The 12,184-nt window shown below is 57.9% G+C and overlaps 1 protein-coding gene across 2 annotated transcripts; it reads left to right on the top strand.

Annotated features, from left to right (window-relative positions):
- The first annotated feature begins 1,115 nt into the window (after positions 1-1,115).
- On the top strand, positions 1,116-10,703 carry LOC131672894 (leukocyte tyrosine kinase receptor). 2 transcript variants are annotated; one of them, XM_058950420.1, is made up of 20 exons: positions 1,116-1,301; positions 4,671-4,883; positions 4,951-5,238; positions 5,302-5,497; positions 5,571-5,851; positions 5,918-6,064; positions 6,154-6,543; positions 6,611-6,703; positions 6,770-6,965; positions 7,031-7,178; positions 7,241-7,267; positions 7,307-7,571; positions 7,691-7,873; positions 8,197-8,550; positions 8,627-8,822; positions 8,891-9,466; positions 9,536-9,761; positions 9,825-9,941; positions 9,977-10,468; positions 10,529-10,703. In XM_058950420.1, exons 3-20 carry the CDS (start codon positions 4,980-4,982, stop codon positions 10,559-10,561), a joined length of 4,179 nt encoding a protein of 1,392 aa, XP_058806403.1. In that variant the 5' UTR covers positions 1,116-1,301; positions 4,671-4,883; positions 4,951-4,979; the 3' UTR covers positions 10,562-10,703. The 2 variants fall into 2 exon arrangements, with proteins under 2 accessions (XP_058806403.1, XP_058806402.1); XM_058950419.1 differs by having other exon boundaries at positions 7,241-7,571; positions 10,001-10,468.
- Positions 10,704-12,184: the final 1,481 nt, after the last annotated feature.

Below are 12,184 nucleotides of genomic sequence, written 5' to 3'. Positions count from 1 at the left end.
CAAGCGAATAATTTAGTGCTGGCTGAAGGATGAAGCGAGAGAGAGACAGTCAATTTTCTAAATTATACACCGAGGAGAAAGAAGAGAAAGAAGCCTTGTTCATCGATGCTTGCAAGCTCGGTGCAATGATTACTCGCAACGAACTGAACTTTTGCTCTTTGGGCCGGAAACTCAATGTTCTGGATTTGGCCTTTAATTTTCGTTTATTTTGACAGTCTTCGTTATTACTTCCTTTTTCATTTGGAGGCGAGTCTCTTCTTTCCTTTGCATCTCAGTCGGACGAGCGATTCCTTTTCGCACCAGAATGTTTCGAGCAAAACGCGAAAACTTCGCCGCAAACGGATAAGCAGCCTCGTGTCGATAAAGGCATACTTTGCACGCGTGGATTTATTCCCAGTTTGGACGCGTAATCGCGTTTCTCTTGACCAGCGAGCTTGCGCTTTCCAGTCAATTGCGACCGATCGAGAAAAGGGCTCCTCAAGGCTCGTCGCGCTTTGCGTCCAGATATACGCCCTCCGACTCTGGTCGTTAGCTTTTTCACGCCTCGCGTCCACGTGCGCCGATCGTCCACTTAACTCGCTCGTACCTTTTCTCTCTCTCTCTCTCTCTCTCGAGAAGATAAGAGGCTTTTAAACGACGGCACACGACGCGCATTGACTCGAGCGTAAGCTTTGCGCGAAAGATCACGCTGAATGCAGTCGGCATTCCGCAATTTATCCAGGCAAACGTCGATAAAACAAGAAAGGAAAATATTCCCGATTGTCGGACACGGAAAAGGGAAAAAAACATAGCTCTCGACGGAAAAATGCCACGCGAAAGCCCTTGTGTTTCCCTTTCTTTCATTCTTTTTTTTCACTTGGTTCGCTCTCCTTGAACTCGCGTATAAAACGTAGCTCGCTAGGGGCGTGGGGGAGGGAGTCTGCTCTGCGAATAAAGAAGCTGTGCCGCGCGCGCCGTGTTCTCTCGTGGAATCGATCGCATCGGTCTCGCCAGGCTGCCGCAGACGCGCGCGTCTCTCTCCCCGCCGGCGCGCAGCATCCGCGCGCGCGCGCTCGCGCGGTGCCACGCCACCACCCAAAAAGCTCTCGTGGAGCTTTGCCTCGCAAAGCTTTGCTGCGCGACGCACAGTCGCGCGGCCTGATCGTTACGCGACGCTCGTCGTCGCTGGCTGTTTCCGTTGTTTGCACAATGAAGAGCGCGGCGTGAGAGTGCGCGAGTGATTCCGCCCCGTGGCCGCGACGACGAATGTCCACTGGCGCGGCTGCCTCCGCCGCCGCCGTCGCTGCTGCTGCTGCTGACGCGTGAGTACGTTGGCGTTCGCAGCCACGCTGCCAAATCGACGCCCTGGGCCATACGGCACGCTCTTGTCGTTTTCTCCGCGTGATCGGCAAAGCCGGATCGCGCCCCGTCGCCGCTGAACGTACTGCCAAAAGTTGGACTTCCCAGCTGCAGCTGATGTACGTCGCCGCGTCGAGTCGTTTGAAAGTTTGCTCCCGCGTTTTGTGGACACAGCTCCGTTCGCGCGAGAGACCATTCGCATGGACGCGTGTTTACTGATTGTTCGCGATTGTTTTATCCTACTCCGTGTACGGCAGTCGCAGCCACAGATTTGCAGAGTCGATAACGTCCAACTGTCCTGCGCGAATGGAAAGCCGACTACTAATTGCTTCCTCCTCGTCGCTGCTTCGTTAATTGTTTTCAAAATCATCGGCTACATTTCGCCGAAGGAAAGTTATCGAACTTAGCGGACGCGATGATTATCGCTGAAACAACTTAAACGTTTTCGCTCGGTCCAATTATAAAATCCGATAATCCGATATCGCCTTCGATAATCGATCTTCGGTCGAAATTAGCGGCGGCACGCTCGGCAAAGCCGGAACATAATTTGGCAAGGCCAGGCAATCGAGTAGCAGACACGTCTCCGCCGAGGAAGCGCGGAAGTTTCCACCGGGTCGCGCGGCCACAGCCAACGCGGCGATTGGCCCGTGGCTCGGGGCGAGAGCGAACGGGCAGCGCGCGCTCTTGCCGGGGACCGATCGGAAATCGCCGATCGAGAGTCGCGGAATTATCCCTGCCGAGTCCACGCCCACGCCGATGAACGCGCAAAGCGAATCTTCGGCCGAGAGAGAGAGAGAGAGAGAGAGAGAGAGAAAGAGAGAGAGGGCCAAATCCGATGAGCTCGGCTGCTGCCAATTTCCGCGTTCGCGCCAAATCTAGTTGATTACCGAGAAGTGCACTGGCAAAGTCGCTGGCTCGTTCCGTCTCTCGGCCGCGCGCGCGCTTCCTCATCCCGCCTCATCGATCCTGCCGCCACGGCGAATCAAGCATTCAGCGGCTATATCCGCCTCGCAGTCGTCGATAACACCGCCGGAGACTAAATTTAACGGGCGACGTCCGGGAGACGTCGGAGAATTGCGGCGCGCTCGAGCGCGCCTTGTTTTCCCTGCTGTGGCGGGCGATCAGCGCCGAGTGCCGGATCCGCCAGTCTTGCGCACCACCTAATTGACGCCCGTAGACGTCGCCGCGAGAGACACGTCGTCCGTACGTTCCGACCGACGCTCGCCCGTCCCCCTGATCGCGCGGCGACACTCGGCCAACGGAACAGTCGGACACACTCCTCCCCGTTCTGCACCCGGCGGCCACAGTCGCGCATCGGCGAAGCGAGAGCCCCGATTTGGCCGCGCCCGCGCGCTCGCGGCAACTTCTTCCGAGCGAACGGATCGCGAACAGCGGCGCCGATCCTCGTTCGATCGCACCCTGTCGCGTCCAGAATTGAATATCGCGGAGCGCCCAAATTGCCCGGAAAGCCCATTAAACTTGACGCTCGCTCGCGGACAATATGCGCGCGCCCGGCTCCTCGACCCCCCCCCCCCCCCCCCCCATCCTCTCCGGCGCGACACGCTTGCTGGGAGCGATCAATCTGACGTAAATTCGCTGCGTCGCCCAGTAATTCACCTACTGAATTGTCAGGCGCTCTCAAGCGCTCGCAAGGCCACAACAACTTTTGCGACGAATCGCCGGGATCGCGCGTACGATTACAGTGCAGCAGCGGCTGCATCGCAAAGGGCCTCTAATTTAACTTGGTCAAAGTCTATAATACATCGCGACTGTTAGTAACTAACCGAAGGTAGTTTGACACATTTCCCGCGTACGCAAACTAAAGGCTCGAGTCGATCTGCGCGTATCCCGTCGAAGCTCCCTTGATAGTATCCGCGTCGAATTCATCAAGCTTGGGAAAATAAAGCAGCTTATCTGTTTTAGCTATAGCGAGGCAGTCGCCGCGGCCGCTGCTGAGTATACAAATCGAGGGATCAGAGACGCGTACGCGCGCGGAGAAAAAGTGCGGCTGCTCGAGGGCTTCCAAAGTGACGGGGCGTGAAAACTAGGACGAGCCCCAGCTAATGCGTTCTTATCGATGTTCGCTTTTTGCGATGTGGCTCAAACAATTTCAATGTTATTTCGGCAGACAGACGTATTCCTTTTAAATTTTCGATTCAGGACATTGCAACGCATGATTCCGGAACGACTGCCCATTCAATTTCCACCCGGCGATGCACACGCGCGCGCTTTTTTTCTTGTCAGAGATGAAACACGCGAGCGCACCAAACGACACAACAATCTGTGTAAAGTAACATACGAGACTCGTTGTCGGCGTAATTATGTGCGAATCTCACGCACTCGAAATATTGCAATTTTGCGGTATGTGCAGTTTTCGGTAAAAGTTTCAACGCAAAGCACACGCTGGCTCGAGTCGAAACTAGACTACCGACTGTCAATTATTTGCACGGCTTTGCGCTTTCAACTTGCGAATGAAAAAAAAGTAACTTTCCTTCGTGACTGAAAGTTAATTTACGTGAAGTTGAACGCTATAACGAACGCGCAGATGTGCAGTGGGCATACAAAAAGCGCATCTCTCGCGTTAAAACCAGTTCGCACGTTGTTGCTGCAAGTTGCTTTCGTTGCAGCTTTTTCCCTTTATCCGATCAATAAAGGAGTGGGAGAGAGAGAGAGAGAGAAATGAAAGCGCGATGATTACTGTTAAGGAGCTTTTCCTCTGGAGGAAAAAGCGCTCCGCCCGCGACAAATGTGGTCTGTAAAATCGGAGTCGGTCTTCTCTTGCTCTCTGAAAGTCGTCCGTAATCGTTCGCGACGATTATTTCGTATTCCGAGGTGAATCTGCCTCGCGAACGCAAACGGCCGTATAACTTTCGAAATAAACGTCAGCGAATTGTTCGCATCAACGCGCTTTTGCGTGATCGGTTCCACGGCGCACACCTGATCCGAGTTATAATACTCGGATGTCAATCCACTTTCCTTTCGACGTGCCGATTTCGAAAGTTGGCTTTCTCGAGACGTTAAATAGTTTTCGCAAAACAAAATGATTTGAGCTTACGGAATTTGCACGACTCGACAATGCGAATGTAACAGCATCGCGTCGCACTACTCGGATAAATCTTATTTCAAAAATTGAACGAGAGACGAGACGAGATAAACTACTTTTTACACAAGGTTGTTTCTTTCCACTCGTAAATGTTGACGTTGAAGCTCGGGTAGTTTGGACACTGAAAATCTTCGAGAGGAACGGGCAGATAAAAAGCGCGCGCGCGCGGAGCAACATCATGCGCAAGCCGCACGAACGCAGCCGGAAATGACGAACGTGTGTTTCGCAGTCCCCGTCGACCGATCCAGCGCGCAGTCCAAGTTTTGAGCGCGATGGCAAGACCCATTGCAGCGAAGAAAAAGAAGAAGACGACGACGAGGACGACGACGAGGACGACGACGACGACGACGACGACGACGACGACGACGACGCAGCAGCGGGCGACAAGAGCAGTCGCAGCGGCGAAGGCCGGAAAGCGCCAATTTCCGGCAAAGTGACGAAGGTCAGTTAGCGATACGCGTCGCCTGGCGTACGCGGCCGGCTTAACGTAGTTGGCACACCTCCGCCAGTGACAGCAAAGGCGAGCCCGGCGAGCACCATGCGTCGAACGTTGCATCCCGTCCTACTCGTGACGCTGGCCATCGCGAGATGCTGGTCGCTGAGCGGCCTGAGCGGCCTGAGCGGACTGCGCGCCGCGATCAACGCCCACAAGATCTTCGTCCCGGAGAGGGGCAGGTGCGACTTCGACAACGGCTGCGACTGGAAGTGGAACCTGACCGACGACGCGTTCAGGCTCGTTAAGCCGCCACTGGCCAACCAGCTGGCGCCGATCGCCGACGCCGACGGCAATCCGCAAGGTAAGAGCTAGCGCGACCGCAGCGCCCTACCGGATCTCCAAGTCGGCAATGTTTGGCGCGCAGGCCAATTTTTGTACCTGAGCGGCAAGAAGAGGGGCCTGTTCAACTCGACCATCATCGAGCGCACGAGCGTCGACTGCAGCGTCGAGTTCTACTTCTACCAGGTGGACATGGAGCATGGCCGCATCAGCCTGATCATCGAGACGTACAACGGCACCAAGGTCATCGCCAACGAGCGCGACGGCAGCAACGCGCCCGAGTAAGCTCCTCGGCCCGCGAGCGGTCCTCGCGGCGAGTGCGCGCCAACCCATCGCGGCCCCGTTTCTGCGCAGATGGCTGCCGGCCAAGTTCATCCTCGGGCTGAAGAGCCAGCCGTTCGTCGTCATCTTGGAGGTCGAGGCGCCGTACGAAAACTCGAGCTTCGCCGTGGACAACGTGCGCATGGTCGACTGCCGGAGCAAGCACGGGCGCCTGCTGCCGCTCGAGGCCGGCCTCGGCGAGTGCAAGCCGCCGCTCACGTTCAAGTGCAACAACGGCTCGTGCTTGAAGCGCGACCACGTCTGCGACCTGCGGCTCGACTGCGGCGACGGCGAGGACGAACTCGGCGACTGCGGTGAGCTCGACGGGCCCAGACGCGCGAGAGTGCAGCGGCTGTCTAATGGAACGTTGCGCGTTGCAGACAAGGTGCCGACGTACGCGCGGTGCAGCTTCGAGTCCGGCTTTTGCGGATGGTGGAACGAGCCCACTCGCGAGCTCAACTGGACGCTCGATCACGGATCGACGCAGTCCGGCTACACCGACCACACTTATCGCAACAGCAGCTACGGTGAGTGGCGCTGCCAACCATGGAATCGCCGAGCGACGAACTCGAGCAAACTGTCCGTTCTGCTTTCCATCCCGTTCCCGAACCCCCAGGAACCTTCGCCTACATAGACATGGTGAACGGCAAATACGGCAGCCGCGCCACGCTGAGGAGTCCGGTCTTCAACCCGACGCCCCCGTACCACAGCGACGCTAGCAGCCAGTATTACCAAAGCTGCAAGCTGCGCTTCGCGTACTACAAGCAAAGCTCGCACCCTGTCGGCCTGGCGGTGTACCTGGTGGAGCTGCGGGAACACAACAATCACAGCAGTCGCATCTTCTGGTCCTTCAAGGAGCACGCCTACGCGGTGTGGCTCAGCCCGGTGACGCATCTGCCGGCGGTGCGCTACAAGTACTACCTGCAGTTCGAGGCGACCAAGAGCTACCAGAAGGCCGAGGTCGCCATCGACGACATCTCGCTTAGTCCCGAGTGCTTCGGCATTGGTGAGTGTTGGCGAGCGGGCCGCCGGGCCTTCGCGACGAACGCTTGACGGAAACGCGACGTGCGCAGGTGTGCCGCGAGACGTCGTCGGCGACTACAACTACTACAACCAGAAGGCACAGGCGGTGCCGCCTAAGCACAGCGAGTTCGTCAATCAGACGAGTGAGTCGGCGAGGAGCGCGCAGCCGGAGCGACGGGCGCTTTAACGATCGAGACGATGCGTTGCAGTGATCGTGATCGACAGCTGTGGCCAGACCGGCAGGTTCGGGCCCACTCCCGAGCAGTGTCCCGACTCGCACAACGGCACCGAGCAGCTGGACGCGCCGGAGGACGAGAGAGCCGCAACAAAGCTGAGGCCCGTCAAGAGCAAACTCAGGGAAATTGGCATTCGACGCTGGGTCGTGCCCGCCGACGGCCACTACACGTGAGTCGCAGACGACCGCGCGCGATTGCTCCCGCGACGAGCGTACGATTCTCTTTGTTGCGAAGGATCATCGCGACGGGGGCACGCGGTGGCACGGGTGCGCTCACCGTCGGCGTGAGCCTTGGCGGCTTGGTACGCGGCGTCGCCGAGCTGAGCAAAGGCCAGGAGCTGTTCTTCATGATCGGCCAGCCTGGCACCGACGCGTGTCCCAAGGTACGCGCCGCAACCTCGCGTCTCGCTCGCTCTCCGGTCGCGACACCTGCTTTCTCTCGCAGAGCCTGGGCATGAGAAACGACGCCTGCGTCTACCACTCGAACGAGCAGCAGCAGCAGCAGCAGCAGCAGCAGCAGCAGCACACGTCGGCGGACCACTCGCCGGTGCACATCGTGAGAAGAACGGAGCTGAGCGACGGTGCCGGCGGCGGCGGCGGCGCCACTTACGTGTTCACGCTCAACGAGAACGGCGTGCAGCAGCCTCTGATCATCGCGGGCGGCGGTGGTGGTCTCGGTCCCAGCCGATATATCGACGAGGACGTGCAGCACGGCAAAGGATTCCTGCCCAGCGAGAGGAATCCGACGAGCGGTAATTCCGACAAGAAGAATTCCGGTGAGTCCTCCTTCTGCCTTTGCCGCTCGATCGCTCGTGACCGGGGAGTGGCCGCCGTGTCGCGCGGAGCCGAACGAGAAAAAAGCCACCGCGTGCACCATTCGCTTGGTTGATTGCAGGCGCCGGCGGTGGCTGGCTGCCGAATGGAAGCAACGACACGGTGGCCAACGGCCAGCCACTGTCGAAGGGTGGCATTGGCGGCATGGGTTGTGGACCTAACCGAACAAGCGGACACGGCGACGGAGGCTTCGGCGGTGGCGGCGGTGGCTGTCTTCACGGTGGTGGTGGCGGCGGTTACGCAGGTCTGTCCATTGCCTCGTTCTCGCTTCGATCGCGATGCATTTGCCGAACCGCGAGCTTGCTGTCGTCGATTCGAGCGACACGAGCGATTCAAGCGAATGGCACGGGCGTCGAGCCGACAGCGAAAGCTCCTCCTCCGCGGGCAAACGAGTAGCGATATCACGATGGAAAGTTCGTCGCTGACTTGCGTTCCGCCGTGCGCAAGCCTTCGCGAAGCGATCGGCACTCGAGTGCGTTCGACTTGGCCGCCGCGATCGGAACGACGAACGAGAGGATTGCCGCGAGCAACGACGAGCATGAAGACAGAGCACTGGTGGCGCGACAGGTGGCGATACCGGTGGCCAGGAGTCGGGCAACGGCGCCGGCGGCTTTTCGTACGCGGCGCCCGAGCTGCAGTACGTGGACTTCCAGGCGAAAGCCAACGGCGGGCCCGGCGAGGTGATCATCGTTCCAGCGATCAGCCGTGGCTGTGACTGCGCCTCCCACTGCGTGGTTCTGGATCGTCATTTGAGCGACGCGAGATGCCTGTGCCCCAGCGGCAAGCAACTGAACGACGACGACGGCACTTGCGACGAGACGAAGAGTCTGGACCAGACCTACAAGAACCTGGTGGAGACGGTGCTGATAGTCGTGAGCATCATCATGTCGATCGCGCTGTCCGGCTTATGCTTCACCTTGTGTAAGTGTGCGAAACACTCGGGCCCGGAAGGGACGAATCGGCGCGCTGTAACCGGCACGGCATGTCTGTCGAACAGACCAACGCTACCAAAACAAGAAGGAACTGAAGCGGAGGCGCCAGGTGATGTTCGGCAACGGCACCGAGCTCGCGTCGCTGAGGGTCGTGTCCGACAACATAATGACGGAGTTCAATCCGAACTACGAGTTCGCGGGCAACCTCTACAGCTTCAAGGACCTGCCGCAGATCCCCAGGGACAACATCTCGCTGGTCAAGTAAGGCGGATAGATAGCCCGAGAACGATTGCCTCGATCGCGAACGATCCGTGGTGCTTGGTGCGCAGGCCGCTGGGTCAAGGGGCGTTCGGCGAGGTCTACCAAGGCATGTACAAGTACAGGCGCGAGCAGCAGTACCCGGTGGCCGTGAAGACGCTGCCGTCCATCTCGACGCCGCAAGCCGAGGCGGACTTCATGATGGAGGCGCTGATAATGAGCAAGTTCAGCCACGCCAACATCGTGCAGTTCATCGGCGTGTCGTTCGACAAGCACCCGCGCTACATCGTGCTCGAGCTGCTGGCCGGCGGCGACCTCAAGAACTTCCTGCGCGAGGAGCGACCCAAGGCCGACCGGCCAACCAAGCTCGACATGAAGGACCTGATAACGTGCGCCTCCGACGTGGCCAAGGGCTGCAAGTACCTGGAGGACTCGCGCTTCATCCACCGCGACATCGCGGCGCGCAACTGCCTGCTCACCTGCAAGCACAACCCCAACCGCGCGGTCAAGATCGCCGACTTCGGCATGGCCAGGGACATCTACCGCAGCGACTACTACAGGAAGGGCGGCAAGGCCATGCTGCCGATCAAGTGGATGCCGCCCGAGAGCTTCCTCGACGGCATCTTCACGACCAAGACCGACGTCTGGTGAGCGCATGGCTCCGGCCGGCGGCGCGCGTCGCACCGCGCCTCACCGGCCCGTCCGACTGTTCGCAGGGCCTTCGGCGTGCTGCTCTGGGAGATCATGTCGTTCGGCTACATGCCCTACACCGGCTGCGCCAATCGCGAGGTCATGTCCATGGTGACGAGCGGCGGCCGCCTGGAGAAGCCGGCCGGCTGCCCCGACCCGATCTACGGCATCATGACGCGCTGCTGGCACCCGAGTCCCGAGGAGCGTCCGAGCTTCGGCACCATCGTCGAGAGGATCGGTTACTGCCTGCAGGTAAGGCCCGCGACGCGCGCGCGCCCGTGGCGCCGACGCTGAGCCCGCGACCTTGCTGCGCAGGATCCCGACGTGGTCAACCACCCGACGCCCAACTACGACTCGCTGCCCATCTGCGAGCGCGAGATCACGGTCATGCGGCCCGACCCCGAGACCGAGTGCATCAACGTGCATCCGGACGTAAGTATGCGGCGCGTCGCGCCCGCGCGCCCAAGCTGACCGTTCGCGCTCTGCCGCAGATCGACGGCTACGTGCAGCCGAGGGCCAGCTACTGGCCGGTGTCCAGCTACCGCCTCGGCCAGCCGCCCGGCGTCGTCTGCGGCTCGGCGGCGCGCGCGCCCCGGCCGGCCTCGCCGCCGGCGCCGCCCTCGCCGCCCTCGCCGCCCTCGCCGCCCTCGCCGCCCCGCGAGCCTGTCCAGGACGACGACGCCAACGCCAACGCGCGCGCGGCGGCGCCGCCGCCGCCTACCGACCAGGAGGACGACGCCAACGCCAACGCCCAGCGGCGTCCGGACAACGGCCACGGGGGCGCGGACAACGGCAACGCGGACGGCGCGGCCGCCGCGACCGGCAGCCCGGGCAGCGTGAACGGCGTGCGCAGGAGTGCGCTCAAGGCCGCGCTGAGCCTGGACCCCGGCGCGCTGTGCCGCGGCGCGGCCATCCCCTACGAGAAGATCGCCAAGCCCAGCGGCGCCGAGCTGCGACAGGTAGGTGGCGGCCGGGCGCGAGCGAGCCGCACTCACCCGGCGCCTGGCCGCTGCCCGCAGGAGCCGCTGCCGCGCGAGGAGTGCTCCTGCTGAGGCTCGTGCGGCGGGGGCCGACGCTCCCCGGCGTCCGACGGCGGCTGCGCCGGCCGCTGCCACCGGCCGCGCGGCCCGCGGCGCTCGCTCACCATGCCCGCCCTGCGCTGCCGCGCCGTCGCCGCCACCGCCTCCAACTCGTCGCCGCGCTCCGAGCTCTCCTCCGAGGAGACGCTCATCTGACCGGACGCGCTGGCGCCGCGGACTCCACCTGCCCGGATGTCGTTGGCTTTCCCTCGCATCTGCCGGTTGACTTGCGACCGACCTCACGGCGGATTGCAACTCGACTTGCGTTCGGATTCTCTCGTCGAATTTGTATTCTCGGGTTTATGGATTTATTCTTGTTAAATGTGAAGTGTCGATGTGATCGGAGCGATTAAATGCGCGCACAAAGATGGAAATGCACTTGAGAAAGGAACAAATAGCTGAATAAAGTAAAATAAGGGTACACAAAGAGATGATAAAAATATATGTAATTATAAAGTTTTATATCGTTATAATTTTTACAGGACGAATTTACAAATTTTCAGTCGAGTTTCTTTCACAGGTGCAGAATATAGACGTTTTTTCATGCGCATGTCTATGTTCAATTTTTGTATCAGAAAAACTTATATATATGCGCGAGAACTTCCATATGTTTAACATACGTGCGATAAGGTTACATAAGTAGTAGTTCATAGAAACAATACCGAAGGAACAACTTCAATGGATTTGATCGTTTGTCAATAGGCATATGTAGACGAGAGCGAGAGTCTATTCTATATGGTATTTTTCTTTTGCTGACAAGGCAATTTTTCTATACATCTCTTTTGTTAAACTGACACCGTACAAACGTTGGCGATCATTTGAATCCGCGTAATTTTTCACCTTCCGTTTCTGTATCTTTTATCATCTGGTCGAATTCCACTTTTTATTATATATAATCAATGTAAGCGATCGCGCCGAAACATGGAAGTACTATATTACGTGTTATACGTTATTGTTAATGACTCGATGGCGGAATATAATTTGTGCATTTGTCCGTTAATCAATGATATGGTATAAAATAAAGAAATAATAAATCGAGTAAAGTAAAAATGTTCAGTGTACATAAGTAAACGGTGAATAAGACCTAAAAATAATTAAAAATTCTCGCGCACGTGAAAATAAGAAACGGGTGTAGGTCCACTCGTCACCGAGATTCTCTATGTAAATGCTCCGTTATAAAGATGATTAAAAAAAAACATGCATAAATAAATTTAAAGAAAGCTTGTAATCGTAAACCGTGTGCTTGAAGTAAAATAAATAAATTTAACTGTTGGCAAAATAGAATGGCAAGGACTAATTAGAGTAAATTAATGATAATTTTGATGTCTGACTTGTAAAATCGTACGTGGCCCTGGCCGTACCGAAGTGTCCTGCACGCAGGCTCACGCGCTCGTTTCTTTTGCAAAAACAGCTTGCATCGACAGCTCTCAAAGGATACAATCTCATTCGCGAGCTTCTAACTTTCGTACTGCGTTTCATCGTGTCTATTTCATTGTCTTTTAGTCCAAGTGTGACTCGAATTGAAATCGCAACGATTAAATTAGGTTTATTTCGAAGCCATATTCGACGCACGTAGTAAACATAACTTCCATAGGA

This window comes from Phymastichus coffea, unplaced genomic scaffold, assembly GCF_024137745.1.
Source record: "Phymastichus coffea isolate CEN01 unplaced genomic scaffold, Cenicafe_Pcof_1.1 PCOF00161, whole genome shotgun sequence".
NCBI lineage: Eukaryota > Metazoa > Arthropoda > Insecta > Hymenoptera > Eulophidae > Phymastichus > Phymastichus coffea.
The sequence above is the reverse complement of the archived record's forward strand: the minus strand, read 5'-3'. Positions and strand labels throughout refer to the sequence as shown.

Coding starts and splice junctions, on each gene's coding strand:
- LOC131672894 (XM_058950419.1), top strand. CDS start 4,980: ATGCGTCGAACGTTGCATCCCGTCCTACTCGTGACGCTGGCCATCGCG. Junction 6,704..6,769: donor CGAGTTCGTCAATCAGACGA/GTGAGTCGGCGA, acceptor GATGCGTTGCAG/TGATCGTGATCGACAGCTGT. Junction 7,179..7,240: donor GCACCGACGCGTGTCCCAAG/GTACGCGCCGCA, acceptor TTTCTCTCGCAG/AGCCTGGGCATGAGAAACGA.